General features: G+C 38.2%; 1 protein-coding gene across 1 annotated transcript; it reads left to right on the forward strand.

Annotated features, from left to right (window-relative positions):
* The first annotated feature begins 12,287 nt into the window (after positions 1–12,287).
* On the forward strand, positions 12,288–23,410 carry LOC134529259 (uncharacterized). Its single transcript, XM_063363158.1, has 2 exons — positions 12,288–12,822; positions 18,717–23,410. Exon 2 carries the CDS (start codon positions 18,761–18,763, stop codon positions 20,846–20,848), a length of 2,088 nt encoding a protein of 695 aa, XP_063219228.1. The 5' UTR covers positions 12,288–12,822; positions 18,717–18,760; the 3' UTR covers positions 20,849–23,410.
* The last annotated feature ends 353 nt before the right edge of the window (positions 23,411–23,763 follow it).

Here is a 23,763-nt window from a genome sequence, read left to right on the forward strand (position 1 = left end):
GCGCCAAATAGAACCCATTATCATTCACTTGTAATGCGCCGAACACAGTCTTAGGTTTATTTTCATGTTCAGACGTCATACCAATCGGTTGCTGCACATCGGTTTTCTTGCTTGTTCTCTTACGAGTCTCCAATCTAAAGCGAGGAGTCGAAGTTTCTACAGGTAGTTCTTCAGTAGACACACGGACTTTACCGTTGCATTTTTTCACATGTCGTCGCAAACTGTCAATACGTGTAAACCATTCATGACACCCATCACAGCGAAACTTTATACGAGATGGATTCTTCTTGCATTTACTCCGCTCATGTCTTCGTGCATCATGAGAAAATGCGAACGACATATCACAGTAGCTGCAAGGATACCGTGGTGATGAAGACGATCCTTTCAGACCCGAACCAGATGATGTTGTTGCAGCAGTTACACCATCTCCAGGCATACTCTTATGAACATCAATACATCGTTGCTGCACCGAAACCTTTACTTTCTGCCGCACAGCAGGTCCTTTGCATGTCTTCATGTGCGTTTTCATATTATCTTGTCTTGCAAATTGCTTGTGACATTTCTCACAAACAAACATTTTACGATAAGGGTTCTTAGCGCATTCTCTCCTCTCATGTCGTCGAGTATTGCTGCTGTTTGTGAAAATCTTGTCACAGTAACAGCACCGATGTTCGTTAGTCGGTGTTGAATCACCAGTCATTGAAGTTTCCATCGAGGGCGAAACGAAGTTCGACGAGTTTTCCTGCGTAGTCAGCACCACCGGCATTAAAGTCTCTCCTGCTGACGGTATCGCGACTGTTGAAATCTCCTCTTTTGATGACGTCGTCTTTGCCGACGGGATCTGCACCTTCTCCACCGTAGCTGACGTCAGGGTTCCCGTAGACGATGGTGCGTCGTCCATCAAGTTCGGCGTTTTAGATGGTAAAGATGCCATCGAAGTCTCAAGAACAGGCAATTACACGACGTATGCACCAGTAGAATCAAACTAGGTGATCCTTACACCGACGGCGTCAGTAACAAACTGAGCGACCTGCTGTCCAGGACTCGCTTATATACACGCACCGGTTGGAATAATACTCTAGTCAAATCAAGAACCAATTACTATAATACTCGAGTCAAAACACCATTGAAAGAAGAAGCGCACCAAAATAAGGTAACGCATTTGGAAACAAATTCATCAAATGAAATGAACACGCAATGCACGCACTTGCAGCTTTCATCTCAAGGTATCATTTAAATTTCATTCAAGCGAAGTATCAAGCCAATGTCACATCATATTATCATCCTATTGGTCATACTATCCTCAAAATATAACAGTCTTATAAATCACACCAGTTATAGAAGGACTTATAGTTTATAACACACATCATTTCAGCCATTGTTCTTCAACAAATTCGAATTTAAAAATGTAAAATGTAAGTACTTGTTAAGTTGAAGAACCAGGTACGTAAATATATTATATACTTTATGGACACTGTAGGCACAAAAACCATGAAAGTACATATGTAAGAATGATATTTAATAAAACTAATATTAGCTCTATACCCACACGACTATGTGTTGACTGCTGTGTCTAGGGTGTTGACCTCAATTTATACCGCTAGGACCTCCCTCCAGTCCAGTCACGTGTACCGTTGCTTCCGCTGTTGTCCCCCGTCTTGCTGACGGCCTCCAATATTCGAACGAGGTGATCAACCATCCAAACCCTAAACATGTTCGCATTGTGTCTTGAGATCGGACCTGGACATCCAAGTTACATAGAGTATAATATACTCTGAAATACATAATAAAGAGAAAATTGATATAAACAACATTATACTTTGCTTAATAGTTCCAGAAGTAATGAACGCACTGCTTGACCAGTGACAGGTGTAACTAAATATTAAATATATTTTATTTTCCATTACCTTTCGTGGAATTTATTAATCATTCACTCTACGAAAAACAACTCAAGACAATATACCTGACCATCGAATTAAAATACAGTACCGCTATGCCTTACATGAAAGTCTAATTATTCGATAATCTGAATAACCTATAAATCGTTCATGTACAAAGCCACACATACAGGCCAATTGTCTATGGACCATCAGACCGAGTCATGACAATATCAGACGTATAGGTTAGAATTTTCAGAACCGCAGGACCTTCTTCGTCTTTAGATAATTACAGTCATTTAGACCATCATGAAATCTTAATACATACTAAAGGACCAAGCGACCTTGAAAAATATTTTAGTAACACCAAGAGGTTTTGAACTAGTAAATATTCAGTCACTACATATTTTACTATGCGCAATCAACAAAAAGGAAGCACCATCAACGAAAAGACAGCACATTTGTAAACACCATCAACAAAAAGGAAGCACAATCGGAAGCACATTCATAGAAAAGGAAGCACAATCGGAAGCACAATCACAAAAAGGAAGCACATTTGGAAGCACAATCACAAAAAGGAAGCACATTTGGAAGCACAATCCACAAAAAGGAAGCACATTTGGAAGCACATTCAACGAAAAAGGAAGCACAATCATGGAAACAACGCACAATCGGAAGCACAATCAACAAAAAGGAAGCACATTCGAAAGCACATTCACAGAAAAGGAAGCACAATCGGAAGCACAATCACAAAAAGGAAGCACATTTGGAAGCACAACCACAAAAAGGAAGCACATTTGGAAGCACAACCACAAAAAGGAAGCACATTTGGAAGCACAATCCACAAAAAGGAAGCACATTTGGAAGCACATTCAACGAAAAAGGAAGCACAATCATAGAAACCACGCACAATCGGAAGCACAATCAACAAAAAGGAAGCACATTTTGGAAGCACCATCAACAAAAAGGAAACACATTTTGGAAGCACCATCAAAAAGGCAGCACATTTTGGAAGCACAATCAAAAAAGGCAGCACATTTGGAAGCACCATCAACAAAAGAAGGAAACACATTTTGGAAGCACAATCAAAAAAGGTAGCACATTTGGAAGCACCATCAACAAAAAGAAGAAAGCACATTTTGGAAGCACCATCAAAAGGCAGCACATTTGGTAACACAAGTTACGAGAACTAAGTCTTAGTTAGAAATCAGAATGAAAGAAATAAAAACATTAAATTTTTACTTTTAATATTTAATTTATTTCTTAAGATTATACAAATAAAAGTAAAATAAGCCATTATTGTATGTAGCCAGCTTTCCTCAGTTCTTCGAGTATGAAGGATATTTCTTTTATGCACGAATAGTTTCCTGCACAAATTGAGCCATGTAGAAGTCTTAGCCGGTCAACCAATAAGTTTGGATCTTTCCACGATGTGTAATCAATCTCTTCTTCCACCATCTCACTTGCTTGTTTATTATAAATACTTTTAATATCACAATCGTCCCAGTGATCATAATAAGCGTTATCAGATTTATTTATTATAACACGTCGTTTCCATCGTTTCGGTCTCAGGACACCGTTACATTCTTCGATCTTGTCAGCTTTAGGTGCTTCATCACAGTCTATGCTTTTGTCAACAGCCTCAGAGTCACTGTTACAATCACTGTAGAAGACATCCTCTTCACCCAGATTACCATATGAATTCGATATCGATGATGTCGAAGTGTCATTATCGTCTTCATGCTTCCTTTTTAGGAGTACATCATCATTTTTACAAAGTAAGAAAGATCTACTTGAATTCGGCTGGAATGTATTCTCACTTTTCACGTTAAGGATTCTTCCATTGTCTTCATTCTTCCATAAATCATCTTCGTCCTTCAATTTAAGTTCTTCGTCGAGATCGGAAGAGCCACGAACAAAATCTCTCTCAAGACAAGGAAAATTATTATCGTAATGCACATCACTATTCCTTAGTCTAGTAGATCCATCGTTGTACTCTGGCTTGTACGCAGGCTTAACGTTACAAGTTCTGTCATGTCTTTTTAAGCTCTCTCTCCGCGTAAACGACTTGTTACATCGAACGCAACTTATCACATTGCGTAGTGGATTTTTAACACAGTCATTCTTCTGGTGTTGTCTTCCATTCTTTCTCAAGATAAATTCTTTGCTGCAAAACTTACACCTGTGTCCTTTCGATACAGCGACAGACACCGAATCAGGATTAATATTAGTTACTCTGACTAATGTTAGATACAAACAGACAGTTTACCAATTTGAACCATTACTTAAATATAATTTTTAAAATATTTCTTAAGCGAGAGTTAAGTAATCTCATGCAAAGGTACTTGCTGAAAGTAGTTCTGCTTTTAAACAACAGATGACACCACGTATTGCTTGCAGGTAAATATTATTTCTTTTTTTCATGCGGGATGTAGGATTCTCACTAACGATCGCAATAGAGGGATGGCATCGCTAGACTCCAAGGAGAAGGTAGTTTGTTCTTCCAGTTAGTGTTTCTCAGATTTCTCAGGGTATAGGTATTATTATTTGACTGAATAGTGATTTTTTTTTTTTAATTCCACCTAGTAAAAATAAAATAGAAGCACTCAGAGAAAACCGTCAGGGAGGATGTCGTTTATGAACATCATAAATTACCAATTTTTTTAAAAAAAGTCCAAAATTAAACCTGCTTGAGCAAAGAGTTCACAAGCCCGCTTGTGCTAGAACTCTCATGTTGCTTAAGCAAAGAGTTCACAAGCCCGCTTGTGCTAGAACTCTCATGTTGCTTGAGCAAAGAGTTCACAAGCCCGCTTGTGCTAGAACTCTCATGTTGCTTAAGCAAAGAGTTCACAAGCCCGCTTGTGCTAGAACTTTCATGTTGCTTAAGCAAAGAGTTCACAAGCCCGCTTGTGAACTCTTTGCTCAAGCAGGTTTAATTTTGGACTTTTTTTAAAAAAATTGGTAATTTATGATGTTCATAAACGACATCCTCCCTGACGGTTTTCTCTGAGTGCTTATATTTTATTTTTACTAGGTGGAATTTAAAAAAAAATCATTATTCAGTCAAATAATAATACCTATACCCTGAGAAATCTGAGAAACACTAACTGGAAGAACAAACTACCTTCTCCTTGGAGTCTAGCGATGCCATCCCTCTATTGCGATCGTTAGTGAGAATCCTACATCCCGCATGAAAAAAAGAAATAATATTTACCTGCAAGCAATACGTGGTGTCATCTGTTGCTGAAAAGCAGAACTACTTTCAGCAAGTACCTTTGCATGAGATTACTTAACTCTCGCTTAAGAAATATTTTAAAAATTATATTTAAGTAATGGTTCCAATTGGTAAACTGTCTGTTTGTATCTAACATTAGTCAGAGTAACTAATATTAATCCTGATTCGGTGTCTGTCGCTGTATCGAAAGGACACAGGTGTAAGTTTTGCAGCAAAGAATTTATCTTGAGAAAGAATGGAAGACAACACCAGAAGAATGACTGTGTTAAAAATCCACTACGCAATGTGATAAGTTGCGTTCGATGTAACAAGTCGTTTACGCGGAGAGAGAGCTTAAAAAGACATGACAGTACTTGTAACGTTAAGCCTGCGTACAAGCCAGAGTACAACGATGGATCTACTAGACTAAGGAATAGTGATGTGCATTACGATAATAATTTTCCTTGTCTTGAGAGAGATTTTGTTCGTGGCTCTTCCGATCTCGACGAAGAACTTAAATTGAAGGACGAAGATGATTTATGGAAGAATGAAGACAATGGAAGAATCCTTAACGTGAAAAGTGAGAATATATTACAGCCGAATTCAAGTAGATCTTTCTTACTTTGTAAAAATGATGATGTACTCCTAAAAAGGAAGCATGAAGACGATAATGACACTTCGACATCATCGATATCGAATTCATATGGTAATCTGGGTGAAGAGGATGTCTTCTACAGTGATTGTAACAGTGACTCTGAGGCTGTTGACAAAAGCATAGACTGTGATGAAGCACCTAAAGCTGACAAGATCGAAGAATGTAACGGTGTCCTGAGACCGAAACGATGGAAACGACGTGTTATAATAAATAAATCTGATAACGCTTATTATGATCACTGGGACGATTGTGATATTAAAAGTATTTATAATAAACAAGCAAGTGAGATGGTGGAAGAAGAGATTGATTACACATCGTGGAAAGATCCAAACTCACTTTGTGCAGGAAACTATTCGTGCATAAAAGAAATATCCTTCATACTCGAAGAACTGAGGAAAGCTGGCTACATACAATAATGGCTTATTTTACTTTTATTTGTATAATCTTAAGAAATAAATTAAATATTAAAAGTAAAAATTTAATGTTTTTATTTCTTTCATTCTGATTTCTAACTAAGACTTAGTTCTCGTAACTTGTGTTACCAAATGTGCTGCCTTTTGATGGTGCTTCCAAAATGTGCTTTCTTCTTTTTGTTGATGGTGCTTCCAAATGTGCTACCTTTTTTGATTGTGCTTCCAAAATGTGTTTCCTTCTTTTGTTGATGGTGCTTCCAAATGTGCTGCCTTTTTTGATTGTGCTTCCAAAATGTGCTGCCTTTTTGATGGTGCTTCCAAAATGTGTTTCCTTTTTGTTGATGGTGCTTCCAAATGTGCTTCCTTTTTGTTTATTGTGCTTCCGATTGTGCGTGGTTTCTATGATTGTGCTTCCTTTTTCGTTGAATGTGCTTCCAAATGTGCTTCCTTTTTGTGGATTGTGCTTCCAAATGTGCTTCCTTTTTGTGGTTGTGCTTCCAAATGTGCTTCCTTTTTGTGGTTGTGCTTCCAAATGTGCTTCCTTTTTGTGATTGTGCTTCCGATTGTGCTTCCTTTTCTGTGAATGTGCTTTCGAATGTGCTTCCTTTTTGTTGATTGTGCTTCCGATTGTGCGTTGTTTCTATGATTGTGCTTCCTTTTTCGTTGAATGTGCTTCCAAATGTGCTTCCTTTTTGTGGATTGTGCTTCCAAATGTGCTTCCTTTTTGTGATTGTGCTTCCAAATGTGCTTCCTTTTTGTGATTGTGCTTCCGATTGTGCTTCCTTTTCTATGAATGTGCTTCCGATTGTGCTTCCTTTTTGTTGATGGTGTTTACAAATGTGCTGTCTTTTCGTTGATGGTGCTTCCTTTTTGTTGATTGCGCATAGTAAAATATGTAGTGACTGAATATTTACTAGTTCAAAACCTCTTGGTGTTACTAAAATATTTTTCAAGGTCGCTTGGTCCTTTAGTATGTATTAAGATTTCATGATGGTCTAAATGACTGTAATTATCTAAAGACGAAGAAGGTCCTGCGGTTCTGAAAATTCTAACCTATACGTCTGATATTGTCATGACTCGGTCTGATGGTCCATAGACAATTGGCCTGTATGTGTGGCTTTGTACATGAACGATTTATAGGTTATTCAGATTATCGAATAATTAGACTTTCATGTAAGGCATAGCGGTACTGTATTTTAATTCGATGGTCAGGTATATTGTCTTGAGTTGTTTTTCGTAGAGTGAATGATTAATAAATTCCACGAAAGGTAATGGAAAATAAAATATATTTAATATTTAGTTACACCTGTCACTGGTCAAGCAGTGCGTTCATTACTTCTGGAACTATTAAGCAAAGTATAATGTTATTTATATCAATTTTCTCTTTATTATGTATTTCAGAGTATATTATACTCTATGTAACTTGGATGTCCAGGTCCGATCTCAAGACACAATGCGAACATGTTTAGGGTTTGGATGGTTGATCACCTCGTTCGAATATTGGAGGCCGTCAGCAAGACGGGGGACAACAGCGGAAGCAACGGTACACGTGACTGGACTGGAGGGAGGTCCTAGCGGTATAAATTGAGGTCAACACCCTAGACACAGCAGTCAACACATAGTCGTGTGGGTATAGAGCTAATATTAGTTTTATTAAATATCATTCTTACATATGTACTTTCATGGTTTTTGTGCCTACAGTGTCCATAAAGTATATAATATATTTACGTACCTGGTTCTTCAACTTAACAAGTACTTACATTTTACATTTTTAAATTCGAATTTGTTAAAGAACAATGGCTGAAATGATGTGTGTTATAAACTATAAGTCCTTCTATAACTGGTGTGATTTATAAGACTGTTATATTTTGAGGATAGTATGACCAATAGGATGATAATATGATGTGACATTGGCTTGATACTTCGCTTGAATGAAATTTAAATGATACCTTGAGATGAAAGCTGCAAGTGCGTGCATTGCGTGTTCATTTCATTTGATGAATTTGTTTCCAAATGCGTTACCTTATTTTGGTGCGCTTCTTCTTTCAATGGTGTTTTGACTCGAGTATTATAGTAATTGGTTCTTGATTTGACTAGAGTATTATTCCAACCGGTGCGTGTATATAAGCGAGTCCTGGACAGCAGGTCGCTCAGTTTGTTACTGACGCCGTCGGTGTAAGGATCACCTAGTTTGATTCTACTGGTGCATACGTCGTGTAATTGCCTGTTCTTGAGACTTCGATGGCATCTTTACCATCTAAAACGCCGAACTTGATGGACGACGCACCATCGTCTACGGGAACCCTGACGTCAGCTACGGTGGAGAAGGTGCAGATCCCGTCGGCAAAGACGACGTCATCAAAAGAGGAGATTTCAACAGTCGCGATACCGTCAGCAGGAGAGACTTTAATGCCGGTGGTGCTGACTACGCAGGAAAACTCGTCGAACTTCGTTTCGCCCTCGATGGAAACTTCAATGACTGGTGATTCAACACCGACTAACGAACATCGGTGCTGTTACTGTGACAAGATTTTCACAAACAGCAGCAATACTCGACGACATGAGAGGAGAGAATGCGCTAAGAACCCTTATCGTAAAATGTTTGTTTGTGAGAAATGTCACAAGCAATTTGCAAGACAAGATAATATGAAAACGCACATGAAGACATGCAAAGGACCTGCTGTGCGGCAGAAAGTAAAGGTTTCGGTGCAGCAACGATGTATTGATGTTCATAAGAGTATGCCTGGAGATGGTGTAACTGCTGCAACAACATCATCTGGTTCGGGTCTGAAAGGATCGTCTTCATCACCACGGTATCCTTGCAGCTACTGTGATATGTCGTTCGCATTTTCTCATGATGCACGAAGACATGAGCGGAGTAAATGCAAGAAGAATCCATCTCGTATAAAGTTTCGCTGTGTTGGGTGTCATGAATGGTTTACACGTATTGACAGTTTGCGACGACATGTGAAAAAATGCAACGGTAAAGTCCGTGTGTCTACTGAAGAACTACCTGTAGAAACTTCGAATCCTCGCTTTAGATTGGAGACTCGTAAGAGAACAAGCAAGAAAACCGATGTGCAGCAACCGATTGGTATGACGTCTGAACATGAAAATAAACCTAAGACTGTGTTCGGCGCATTACAAGTGAATGATAATGGGTTCTACTTGGCGCAGTCTGCATTTCGTGGGACATTGAAAGACTACTATTATCCAAATACGTTAGGTGAGTCGAAAGACATTTGTAATTTTCTTGATGATATCAAAGAGAACATAATCAATCAGCTTACTGATGATGTAGCAACAAACGGTTCATTAAAATACAACTTGTGGTTGGACTGTATATATGGAAAGCCGTATCCATTCGAAGACGAAGTGAAGAAGTGTGCATTCAAGACATCGGCTGCAGTAATTTACAGTTCTATCGATGTGAAGCATACTGTTAAAAACGGTATCCAGAAACTCTGTCAAGAAGAGGAGGACTATGTCTGTAAAGGTTCTGGCTGGACTCTTTCTAGTATAAGCCGATTGGAGCTAAGAATTAGTCATTTCACGCCGCTGCGGACCTAAATGATTATAAGATTGCTGGCTTTCGCAAGTGTTCGTGTAGTAAAGTAGAAATTATGTAATAAAGTTTATTTTGTGAAAGAACTTGTGTTGTTTTCTTTCTCGAACCTGCCACTATTATATTATGTTTATTTTTTTCCATCTTCATTCCGAATCGTGTCAAGGGCCTGAGTCGACCTAATTAATCATTTTATTGTTTGCAAATTTATTTAATGAATTTGTAACTTTTTCCCGAATCTCTAGCAATATAATTACGAATTTTCCAAGATGGTGGTGTTGATGGCTTATAGGATGATGGTAGTAGAGGTTTTAAAGTCTCTTTAAGAATGTTGAAGATGGTTTATTGAAATTATTATTATTTTACATAAAATTAAACATTATTGCATCGATCAGGTATCGAACAAAGGACGGGAATCCAGCGATTCAATAAATAAATTAATGGGTGATTTATTTAATAAATTTTGGAATCTTTCCCGAATTCCTAGCTAAATAATTATGGATTTTCAAGATGGTGGCCAAATGACAAGATGGTGGGTGTCACAGTAATAATAAATGATTACTGCACTCTAGCGGGTAAGAATTAAACTAACATGGCGTGAGCGCACTCTCACAAGATGGCTGCCTCCAGCAGACGAAAACAAGATGGCGGCCACCAGCAGACGAAAACAAGATGGCTGCCACCAGCAGACGAAAACAAGATGGCGGCCACCAGCAGACGAAAACAAGATGGTGGTTGATTTTTACATCGAATTTCAAAGTTCGAAAAAAAAAAATTCAAATCCAAGATGGCGTCCGTGACACAAAGTGCAACGGTGACGTCACGATTCAAAGTTGGTGGAAATTTCTAGAAATACAAAATGGTGGATGGATTAGCATGGATTGGCATACAGATTAGTATGGATTAGCATACAGATTAGCATAGATTAGCATACGGATTAGCATAGATTGGCATAGATTAGCATAGATTGGCATAGATTGGCATAGATTAGCGTAGATTGGCATAGATTGGCATAGATTAGCATAGATTAGCATAGATTTGCAAGGTCAAAGGTCAAGTCCTGATAGCGGCTTAACAGTGGCTTGCGTTAGGGATGATTAAGCCACTTTTAGGACTTTTCAATCCACTGGGATTTTTACGGAATAAAACGGGAAATTTTCCCTCGAAACGGGAATTTTTCCCTCGAAACGGGAATTTTTCCCTCGAAAACGGGAAATTTTGAGTCATTTTGAGTCATTTTTGAGGAATTTTGAGGAATTTTGGGTCAAAAATGACGTCATCCAAGATGGCGGCCGGCTCCTGGCTCCTGCGCCTGTGCTTGAACCCCCCATTTCCAACTACTGTAGATATGAAAATAACTCTATGCCACCTAACAATAATCAGGTATTTTGGGCAATTAAATGTCGAATGCCATCTAAATCAACAGGAGCAGATGGTATTCCCAAAATTATTATGAAGGGCTGAAAGGAGATTTTAGCACCTGTTTAAACCCCAATTTTCAATAAACGTCTGTCTTCTGGAAGCTATACAAAATTATGGAAACAAGTTTTGTAGTTACAATATTTAAAAAAAAATTAAAGAAAGTTAATTACATACTACAGGCCGATATCACTTTTATTTGGTTTTTCTAAAGTTTAAAAAAAATTCATAACCAATTTTAATTTCATACATAAAATTTAATATCGTATTATGGTTTTGTTTCAGGAAAAAATAATACTACAAATTTATTTACATTTGTTAATGATTTGTACGGTGAAATTTTATCTCAAGCAGGTGGATGCTATTTATTTGTCTTAAGTGAAGCATTTGATAAATGTGATCATTCTCTAATTATTGATAAATTAACTAGTTTTGGTTTGAGCGCGTGTTACACTTATTTGTTTTGTAGCTATGTAAATGAAAGATTCTTCGCCGTTCGTATTGGAAATACTTTATCTTCTATTTTCAATGCACCATCAGGAGTACCTCAGGACAGAACTCTATCGCCTTATTTATTTGTAATTTTTATAAATGACGTAGCTAATGTAGTCAAGCAAATCAGATCTCCCATATACGCCGTTTATGTAAAAATATATACTACCATTTGAACACCAAGTGGTTGCATATTGATACAAGAAGATATAAATAATGTAATTAAATGGTGTCGAACTAATGGAAGGAAACTAAATGTAAATAAGACTAAAGTTATAACATATTCTCGGAAAACTTATGTAGAACATTTTAATTATGTAATAAACAACATCATGATACAGAGAACTCAATGTATGCGGGTTCTGGGTATACTTTTCTATTCAAAATTTTACTTTCATCACCACGTTGACAATTTATTCACAAGTACAAACAAAATTTTAGGGATTTTATAATATTTAACTTATTTGGCCACCTCTTATTATTCTGTGCTTAGTCTTTATTTTACTTGAGTAAGATCTTGATTAAAGAATGGCCCTGTCATCTGAAACTCAATAACTACAACTGATTCAAATATACTTGAAAATATACAAAATGAAATGTTGAAATATATTGTCGCGTAGCTCAAAATTATCATTAATTTATTTAATTAGTTTATTTGTTGAAAATACAATTTTAAATTCTTTTCGCTAGTTCGGGACTTGGTTTCCCTCACGCTAAGATGGGGTAACACCTTTGTTGGATTTGGGTTTGCGGGGGGGCTGGAAGAGTGCGAGTCTTGCACGTCTTTGTCTGGGAACGCAGGCGTGACCGCGTTTCAGCCAGGCCAGCTGACACGTTGTTTGCTGCAGTTCCAGAGAAACGCGGCGCAGACTTGTTTGTCGTTTTTTTTTGAGGCCAGCTGAGAGCGCAGATTGTGCGCAGTCGCCGTGCGCAGGCGAGTGTCGCAATCTAGCGGCCGGTTTTCTGACTACGTGGGCAACCTGGCGCGGCCGACCGCGCGGCCGGCTTGTTGTAATAACTTTACGTGTTTGTAAAACACAGGAAAACTTCCCGTCAGGATGTTTTCCCCGTAGGGGTTTTGCGGCCAAGAAAATAGCTTAAAAGAGATGTAAAATGTTTTCGCGGGGCGGTAATCCTGTGGAAGGCTGTCATGCTGCCCGGCCGCGCGGCGACTTGGTAATGGTTAGGTGAGTGCTATCGGAAATGGCGCCTGAGTGATGCCGGACTCTTAGCCTTCAGTGTTTCTTCGTAGTTAACTTTAAAAATTCTCGTTTGGTGTATTATTTGCTCTTATAAATAATTTGTTCTTAGAAACTTAGTGGTTTTAACGTGTAATACGTTGAGCACTACCGTTCCCTTTTTATTTTCAAGTATAACTCGGTAATTTGTTTGCATCACGATCCTTGTCTTTTCATGTAAATGATGACGTTATAAAACTAAATAATTTCTAAAATCCGTTTCAAGGTAGTGGATGTTCTTAATAAATTTTAAAAATGAAGTTGTGGAAGAGCTAATGAAGCTTGGTATCACTGGGTGGCCTGGAGGAAATTATTACGATTATGTTAATGTGTTAGTACTACTAAGAAAATCTTATATATGGTTTATTGTTTTTCTGTCGGAATATCTATAAGGCTGGTAGCGGACATGGAAGGTGCCTCATTATTTGTCAGCTTTATTTAATTGTTATAAATAAATGTGATTGTTCTATTGTTTTTAGGTTACTCTTATTTTTTTCTCAGTATCCTGATTTTCTATTCTTGTATAAGAATACACCTACTAAGATTCAATCCTCAGTGAGATGCTCTATGGCTAGTTAATGTTTTGAGTTTCTTATGTTCAGAGCTACATTTTTGAAGAATTGAACCCCCCCTCTGAAAGTGAGACGTGACAAATGGTGGAGATCGCCGGTTAGTAGGTATAAAGAATGTTGGGATACTGAAAAATAAATTAAGATAAGAGTGTTAGGTGTGGTCTAACATTTTGATTTATTTTAGTGAAGAAGAAGAGCATGCAGTGCAGCTGGTGTATTAAGATTGATGTGTTTATAGGATTAATTGTGTAATGATAATAAAATTTATTTTAGGTTATTTCAGGAAACCAGTGGGAGACCAGGGATGGCTGTATTTGTCTAACAATAATTAATTTAAGGTGAAATGTGAAATGTATGCTTAAGTTAAGGACTAATGAAAATAATTTAAGGTGGAGTCTATTAGGGATGGCTAGTAAATACACAATTGAAATATTGGATGACAAAGTAAAAAACCCTGAGAACAGTGATAGTAGTTCTTCGTCAGATGATGAATCATTGAAAGTGTTAAAAGATAAATTAAGCGACATAAAACCAGAATTGAAAGATCAGAATTTAAACATGGAGACAGGCAGGTGTTTTGTGGACCCGGGATATTTTTTTGGAAAGAGATGTGAGGAGGTTGAGGAATTTTTAAAACAGTTTCGCAGAGCAGCCAAGGTAAATGGGTGGAATGAGCAAAAATGTTTGTCATACTTGCCTACATTTTTGAGAGGGCCTGCTTTAAAATGGTATGACAGCTGTGAGAGCACATTGGAGAATTTAACTACATTTGAGGAATTAGCAAATAAATTAAGGGATGCGTTTGTGAGAGTGGGTCACATAGAGGACTTAGAGTTAAGATTGCAGGCGCGAGTACAAGCAGTATATGAACCTTTCGAGTCATTTGTGTACGACATATTGAATCTTTGTAACCGACTTGATGCTAAGATGAATGAAGCTAGTAAGGTTAGATATGTATTGCGTGGGTTAAGGCCAGACATTGTAGAGAAAGTTATGCTTTTCCCAAACAATACTGTGGAACAGTTACTAGGTAATTTGAGGAATATTGAGGCAGGTCTGTATTACGCTAAAAATCATGAGAGGACACAGTGGGTAAATTCGAAACAGGAACAAGTACCTATCAGAAATCTTAAAGAAATTCAAACACCAGAAAGAGAATTGTCATCTATCAACACGAGAATTGAGGACAGTTTGATAGAGTTTAATAAACAATTAAAACAATTACGCGGGGAACTGGATACCATGAGATTACAGGCACAACCAAAGTCACAGTTTAGAACTCAGGGAGGAAATTACAAAAATAACAGTACACTAACACAATACCATCGAAATCAGAACAACAATTTTTTCAGGCAGACCCCAAGTAATTCATTTCCAAAAATAACTGACAGACCACAGTGGACCTCAGATGGTAGGCCGATTTGTTTAAAATGCAAACGACCAGGTCACTTGATACGAGATTGCAAAACGTCACAACAGGGAAACTAAATAGGGCGAGAGTCGGTCGGGGTGACAACTCGTCCCTTGTTAACCAAATGTCTCTTTTACAAAATGACGGTATTTTAAGTCAGAAGACAAAAATGTTCGGAAAAGAAATCCCCGTTTTTATCGATACAGGAGCTGCGGTATCACTAATTGAGGATAGATTAGTACCGAAAAGTTGTTGGAAATCCGCAGAACCAAGAGGTTTTACAGGAGTCTCAGGAAGAGTTCAGAAACTTAATAAGATGGCCAAATTAAGATTTAAATTAGGACAGTATGTTTATTCACATGCGGTAGGTCTGGTGGAAGCCCCAATAAAAGGGATCATTTTAGGATGTGATTTTTTAACCAAATATGGAGCAGAAATTTCTTGTAAGGGAGGCCAGAAAATGTCATTGACCATAACACGTCCTGATTGCTTCGTAAATACCACAAATACCGAAATAAGGGAGGTTAAAAGCCAAACCAAAGTAAAAAGAGACAAAATTCAAGTAGATCAAAACCAAAATCGGGTTAATCATAATGTAGGTCAGGATGGAACACAGGAGTTAAGCCAAATCGAGCCAGAAAATATTTTCAGGTTAGGTTGTGTGACAGTTCACAATCATGTTAGAGTAGAGCCAAGGATGCATCATCTTATCGAAATTAATTTTGAAGGAAATAATTTACCTGATGAGGTGCTGATAGAGCCTAAGGAGGATATTTACAACAGATATTCTGTACTTGTACCTAGGAGTATTGTAAACAGAAAACAGCATACTCACATTTGGGTTACTAATACTACTAACCAGTCAGTTACTCTTCATAAGGGAATGAAATTAGGATATTTAAATGAGTTTGAGGAAACACCCAGTATCGAGAACAAAGAAGTAACTAAGGTATTACAAGCTAGAGATAAAAATAATGTCGATTTTGATGTGTCTAAATTAAACATTAATCCAGAGTTACCAGAGGAACAAAAAAACAGACTGGTAGAGTTGTTGTATAAATATCAAAATGTTTTCAGTTGGGACCCCAGCCAGATAGGGAGAACAAAAGAGGAAGTAGTTTTTCTGGATACAGGGGACAGCACACCCATATCATCTGTACCTTATCGAGTTTCTCCTGGGGAACGGGAAATTATTCATAACATAGTACAAGAACACATTAAAAATGGGATTGTGAGACCCTGTGACACGAGTTGGTGTTCACCAGTTGTTCTTGTTAGAAAAAAAGACAACGATTATAGGATGTGTGTGGACTACCGTCGTTTTAACACTATTCTTAAGGATAATAAATACCCCCTTCCTCGAATAGATGATTTCTTAAGTCACTTGACTGGTGCTAAGTATTTTACTCACTTGGATATGAATTCAGGATACCACCAATTGAGAGTAGCTGAACAGGATCAGGAAAAAACTGCATTTGTTACCACCGATGGTACTTTTTGTTTTGAAACCCTTCCTTTTGGTTTGAAAACCGCTCCGTCAATTTTTCAGAGATACATGGATAAGACTTTGGCAGGGTTAAAGTGGGGTTCATGCTTAGTCTATTTGGATGACATTCTAGTAGTGGGCAGTACGTTTAATCAACATCTTGACCGATTAGAACAAGTTTTTAAAAGGATGCAAAATGCTAATTTAACCTTGAAACCGTCAAAATGTACCTTCGGTTATTTTGAAACCGATGTGTTGGGACATTTGGTTAACCATGAAGGGATTAGACCCCACCCCGATAAAGTAGTAGCAGTGAAACAATTTCCTACACCTAAGGACCAACGAGGGGTGAGAAGCTTTTTAGGCCTAGCTTCTTTCTATCGTAAGTTTATAGCAAATTTCTCTCAGATTGCGAAACCCTTGTCGACATTGCTAAAGAAAAATGAAAAGTTTATCTGGACCGACAAGCAAGAACAAGCATTCCAAATTTTGAAAGAAAAGCTGATTTCTTCCCCCGTGTTAGCTCACTTCCAGGAAAACCAGCCCATTGAAATACATACAGATGCTAGTACCTTAGGGATAGGAGCCACATTGTTACAAAGAATTGATGGAAAATTACAACCTATTGCCTATGCCAGTCGAACTCTCACGTCAGCTGAGACTAGATATCCTATAACTCACCTTGAATGTTTAGCCTTGATTTATGCTTTAGACCAGTTTCGGCCTTACATTTACCTGAAGCCATTCAAAATTGTAACCGATCATCATAGCCTATGTTATTTGAATCGTTTGAAATTTAATGCTCATAGCGCAGGAAGGTTAACCAGGTGGGCATTGAAATTGATGGAGTATGAGTACACTGTATGTTATAGTAGTGGAAAAACTCATGTACATGTAGACAGTTTGAGTAGAAATGCTGTCAACACAGGGACAGCCCTTGACGAAGAAAAATCCCTTGAGTTACCTGTTTTTGTGATGCATGATGTGGATTTAGCTAAGCTGCAATATTCTGATGTGAGTCTAAGACCTTTAATTTCTGAGTTGACTCAACCGTCAGGAATCGATAATAAGTTAAGCCGACAAGCGAAAAATTTTTCTTTGCTGAATGGTGTTTTGTACAAAAATAACTCTAACCCAAGTGGTAGAGACAAGCTATTAGTAGTCCCAGAAAGCTTAAAGGCTGAAATTCTGAGGGAAAGTCACGACAATCCCACTTTTGGCGGTCACTTAGGAGTAGTTCGCACCGCAGACAAAATTATACGTCGTTATTATTGGACCAATATGCTAAAAGAGATTCAGGCCTATGTAAGGAGTTGTAGGGGATGTCAGGGGAAAAAGGGAGTTCCTCAAAAGAAAGCAGGGTTATTAGAACCATTACCTATCTGTGAACCTTTCGAACGTATTGGTGTCGATATTTTAGGCCCTTTTCCAAAAACCGTGTCAGGAAACAAATACATTCTTGTTGCTATTGATTACGGTACTCGATGGGCGGAGACTAAAGCCACCCCCACTAGTAACGCCAATGACGTAGCTAAGTTTTTACTAGAAAACATAATTTGTCGCCATTCTGTACCATGTTCCATATTGACAGATAGAGGAAAAGTTTTTACTTCCAAAGTCGTTAATGAATTACTTAGATTAATGGATGTACAAAGTTTGAAAACCTCAGGATACAGGCCAAACACAAATGGATTATGTGAAAGATTAAATGGAACAATAGCAATGATGCTATCTCAGTATGTGGCATCCTCACAACGTAATTGGGATGAATATGTACCCTTGGTCACTTTGGCATACAACACGGCGAGGCAGGAAACATTAAAATTTAGCCCATTTGTGCTCATGTATGGTAGAGAACCTGTATTACCCTCAGATGTTCAATTAAGTCAGCCTGTAGAAGATGAGGACAGCCTTCGACTGCGTACTCGTTGGAAGGAGATCCTGCGACAGTCCAGAGAGAATTTAAAGAGACAACAGGGTATCGATAAAAAAAGGTATGACCGCAGACGACGAGCGGTGACCTATAAGATAGGACAGGAGGTTATGGTGTACACACCTGTTCGAAAAAAGGGTTTGTCAGAGAAACTATTGCATAAATGGTTCGGTCCTTATGTTGTGGTGGACAAATTGTCTAATAACCTGTACAGGTTAAAGAAGACGAGTCGAGGCAGAGATGTTTACGAAGTTACAAACGTAGAGAGAATGAAAAATTTTTACAGTGTATAAGTTATGATAAGTTATGTAATAGAGATTTTTTTATTGTGGTTGTGGATAACTAAATAAAACAAAGAGAGAGAGAAAAAAAAAATAATTCGAAAGTTTTGTAACACTTGTAAACAAAAATCGAGCCTGTCTAATATTTAGTTTTGTATAGAATTTTTACAGAGTCTTAAGGCGTGATCATCTTCCGTACTGACGATGAGGATGCTACACATCGTCCTGGTGCTCCTGCAGCTGGGAAGCAGCAGACAACATCGACCGCTACCTGAAGGAGCAGTGGGGGTGGTTGCGGGAGCGCATTTCGAGCCGATACCTCAGGTAACATTGTACACTTCATCGGTACCAGTAAATTTTAAGGTTGCTTGGCCAATGCAATTAGATGACATTCAGGATAGTATCAAAGAAATCACTTCTTGTCCCTCCAATAGTTCAAGTGAATGGTGTGTTATTTTCAAAGAATTAAAACATAGCTTAATTTATACTGACATGCTAATTAATAAGGTAAACGAAGCAGCAGGGGATGACGTATTGGATTTTCAGTCTCAAGTTCGGGAAAGACGAGGGTTAAATTTCATTGGAGAGTTTTTTCATTGGTGTTGTGACATTGCCGTCAATAGTCAATTGAATAATCTTTTCCTAAATGAACAACAAATGTCAGAACACATAAACAAGATGGAATCACAAATTTTAAACACTCATGAGGCACTGGCAAATATGAGCAACACTATTTTTGTTATAAACGAGGGAATGACCGGAATTCTAAAAAGAGTACAATCAAAATTCACAAATTTGTCTGATTACTTAAAAGACCTCCGAGAGACTATGGTGACTAAGTTTTCAGGAATGGTTCAAGACATAGGACATTCATTCCAGTTTCAGGTACTGTTGGCCTCTCAATTAGCCAAACAAGCGCATACATTTACAAGACTAGAGATTCTGGACCAGTGCCGGTCAAATAAAATACCTGCCATTGTAGTTACACCAGCTCAATTGAAAGAGAAATTAAATATGCTAAATGAAATTCTTAATAGGGATGGTTATGCGTTGTCCATAAGTGTATCAGAAGTTCAGAAATATTTTAATTTACCCATTTGTAAATGTCAAGTCCACAAGGAAAATTTATACCTTCAAATTAAAGTACCAATTGTTAAACTAAATTCCAATTGGAGATTGTTTCAGTTCGTCGCAGTCCCATTTCAGTGGAAGAACTCAACTTGTCATTTGGATCATGCTCCGAATTTTCTGGCAGTGGATGGAGACCATCTAATCACTATTCAGTGTAGAAATTTATTAGATTGTAGACCATTTGAAGATAAATTGTGTTTTGTTCCCAGGTTCTCCGGAGATACCCTAGGTAGTGCTTTGTGTCCAAAGGCTCTTTTTCAGGGGATTACCGTTGAAAATCTTAGTACCACATGTGCGTTTCGATGCCATTCCGGAAACCAACTGATGATCACCCAGGCTGGACCAGAGCGGTACTTCCTAACAAACCCGTCAGGAAAATTAGACTTGCAATGCATGAAACATAACAATGAATCTTTATTTTTAGGAAGTGGAGACATCCTCGGAGCTGTAGATATAGAAGTACCGTGTGATTGTCGTTTGTATTTAAACCAAGAACTTAAAATTAACGAGTTGTATCCATGTGATGCGTTAACAAAATCTAAATTTCAATTGGTACATGTAATACCAGCTGCTTGGACGAAGTTACGTAAATTGAAAATTTTCCCTCATCCTACGTCAACACATACAGTTTTTCCATCCTTAATGGATTGTTTAGATGAAAATTGGCCAACTCTAATACCACATTTAAATTTTTCTTTGACAAAGTTTGAAACCCCTTTAGACCCGATTCATTTAAGAGAACCAGAAAACGTACCAAGATTTGTAATGAAAAACTTACAGAGTATTGCGCTTTCCATTGTAAGTAGTGTATTATTATTTATTATTATTAAAAATCCCTATCTAGTAGGTATTGGAACGCTACCAAGAGTATCCGCCTTGGACAATGTTACTACCCTTGGCATAGAAATAAGTGTAACTGTAATTACTATATTGGTAATAGTTGGAATGTTTTTAGTTCTGTTATTAAAATATCTGAGAAATCGGAAACCCCTCAGTCTGTCTGTAGAAATCTCGACTACAGTAGAAAATGCTGTTCCTTCTACCAGTGGAAAGGTAGAATTAAAAGACATACTAGCCAGAGATAATGGTTGTGTAGCTAAGTTATCCAGTGAAACTGGGGAGGAATTGAAAGTAACCATTTCCATTTGTGATGATCAGTAGTGAATGAATTTTGTTCAATGTAAAGCTTTACCTACGATTAGAAAAATTAGAATTTGATTAATGTTTATGTGAAGGGGCATGCGCCCATAAATAATTTTTATAGAACCAAATAACGATGGAGGGAGAATACCAGGTTCAATAAGGGGAATTATGACGTCAGGACTAATCATTGAGAAAGTGGGTGGGATCCTTTCCGTATTCCCATTTTCCACCATAACCCCCCCCCCCCTTGTGTTTTTATTATTCAAGAAGTGACATTGATAGTTTTCGTCAATCGAAGAGAATGACTTTTGAGGCGGACTTGTTAAGGGCAATTTCGAAAGGAGTGCTGTGGTGCAGCTCCATCCAGAACTCTTGTCCCTTCTCGAGTTGGGAGAAGGCGCGTCGTTAAGGGTCAGCCAGATACCACGTGGGCCAGTTGGGAGAAGAGGACCTGCTTCTACCCATTGCTGCGGGCTGGTGCCCGTATCGTCGAATCGTGTGGTGATGCACGATTACCAGGAGTATCAGCGGTTTGGGAGTGGCCATGTCCAAGGACAGTGATTACGCATCGCGATAGGGTGTGGCCCCCCAAACAACAAATTTATCGAGAAGACTAGAATTATCCATCGTTTGAAACTACTGACCTGACGTTCAAAACAAAGTGTATAGCAAGACAAGGCCAGTGTAGTTATAAACTTTCAACCTACACGTGGACACAGTCAAGTTTTTGTTGTAAATTTTCCTATTAGGTACCTTACCTTATCCTTCCTCTACGAAATGTGGGGGGTAGGCTTTTCTTCAAGATGTTGAATATTGCAGATGAGTTACGAGTTTAGTTTTTGAATAGTTACTTGTTTTAAGAATCTTTAAAAGTTATTTTTGTGTTGATACCTGGTATGACCCTCCTTGGTTAGTTGTGTTGATCTATGTTGATCTCATGAATACTTCTTGATAAACACATGAAAATACGTCATTAACTTAAGTAAGATAATTTAATTGTTTGATTTGTTCACTATTATTTTGATGTTTGAGAGTTTTTTTTTTAGTTGTTTGTAATTGTATGACTCCTGATGCTGCTCATGTATTTTGTGTAGGAATGGTGTCGTGTACCGTGGATGACGAGCAGTTGGGATGAACGACGTCGGGATGAACCGGCTGGGAGAGGCAGAAGTTGGAGTGGGGTGTGATTCTGCAGCTCACAGTTCCGCTGGCTGTTCCTGTCTCTGCCCTGAGTTGGTGCATCTCTTCGCCGTATCCCTCCTGGCTGCTTGCTGTCCCAAGCAGTGCTAACATGTGAAATTTTGTAAAACACATTTGTCCTCCGAGAGGAAATTGTCAATAAGTGCTAGTAGAACTTAGAGTTGGTATTTATACCTAAACAACAACCACTGTAATCACTAATTTAAATTTGTAACTGGATCACATAGAAATGATAGGGACAATTGGTTTTTTTTTTTTGAAGCAAACTTAAATATTCCCCAAGCATTGTTGTAAGCTTGTGGGGCACAAGCTCCTGCCGCCCGGGGTGATGTCGCGTAGCTCAAAATTATCATTAATTTATTTAATTAGTTTATTTGTTGAAAATACAATTTTAAATTCTTTTCGCTAGTTCGGGACTTGGTTTCCCTCACGCTAAGATGGGGTAACACCTTTGTTGGATTTGGGTTTGCGGGGGGGCTGGAAGAGTGCGAGTCTTGCACGTCTTTGTCTGGGAACGCAGGCGTGACCGCGTTTCAGCCAGGCCAGCTGACACGTTGTTTGCTGCAGTTCCAGAGAAACGCGGCGCAGACTTGTTTGTCGTTTTTTTTTGAGGCCAGCTGAGAGCGCAGATTGTGCGCAGTCGCCGTGCGCAGGCGAGTGTCGCAATCTAGCGGCCGGTTTTCTGACTACGTGGGCAACCTGGCGCGGCCGACCGCGCGGCCGGCTTGTTGTAATAACTTTACGTGTTTGTAAAACACAGGAAAACTTCCCGTCAGGATGTTTTCCCCGTAGGGGTTTTGCGGCCAAGAAAATAGCTTAAAAGAGATGTAAAATGTTTTCGCGGGGCGGTAATCCTGTGGAAGGCTGTCATGCTGCCCGGCCGCGCGGCGACTTGGTAATGGTTAGGTGAGTGCTATCGGAAATGGCGCCTGAGTGATGCCGGACTCTTAGCCTTCAGTGTTTCTTCGTAGTTAACTTTAAAAATTCTCGTTTGGTGTATTATTTGCTCTTATAAATAATTTGTTCTTAGAAACTTAGTGGTTTTAACGTGTAATACGTTGAGCACTACCGTTCCCTTTTTATTTTCAAGTATAACTCGGTAATTTGTTTGCATCACGATCCTTGTCTTTTCATGTAAATGATGACGTTATAAAACTAAATAATTTCTAAAATCCGTTTCAAGGTAGTGGATGTTCTTAATAAATTTTAAAAATGAAGTTGTGGAAGAGCTAATGAAGCTTGGTATCACTGGGTGGCCTGGAGGAAATTATTACGATTATGTTAATGTGTTAGTACTACTAAGAAAATCTTATATATGGTTTATTGTTTTTCTGTCGGAATATCTATAAGGCTGGTAGCGGACATGGAAGGTGCCTCATTATTTGTCAGCTTTATTTAATTGTTATAAATAAATGTGATTGTTCTATTGTTTTTAGGTTACTCTTATTTTTTTCTCAGTATCCTGATTTTCTATTCTTGTATAAGAATACACCTACTAAGATTCAATCCTCAGTGAGATGCTCTATGGCTAGTTAATGTTTTGAGTTTCTTATGTTCAGAGCTACATTTTTGAAGAATTGAACCCCCCCTCTGAAAGTGAGACGTGACAATATTTTAACAAATATTTAGTAAATGATAATCCCGAAAAATTTACCAATTACCTTACCGTATAATTCTTGAACACGCATGAATTGCAGTTCAGGAAGAACGCAGCAGATACTGTTTTTGTAATA

Source organism: Bacillus rossius, chromosome 2 (genome assembly GCF_032445375.1).
Source record: "Bacillus rossius redtenbacheri isolate Brsri chromosome 2, Brsri_v3, whole genome shotgun sequence".
In the NCBI taxonomy this organism is placed as follows: domain Eukaryota; kingdom Metazoa; phylum Arthropoda; class Insecta; order Phasmatodea; family Bacillidae; genus Bacillus; species Bacillus rossius.

Coding starts and splice junctions, on each gene's coding strand:
- LOC134529259 (XM_063363158.1), top strand. CDS start 18,761: ATGAGGATGCTACACATCGTCCTGGTGCTCCTGCAGCTGGGAAGCAGC.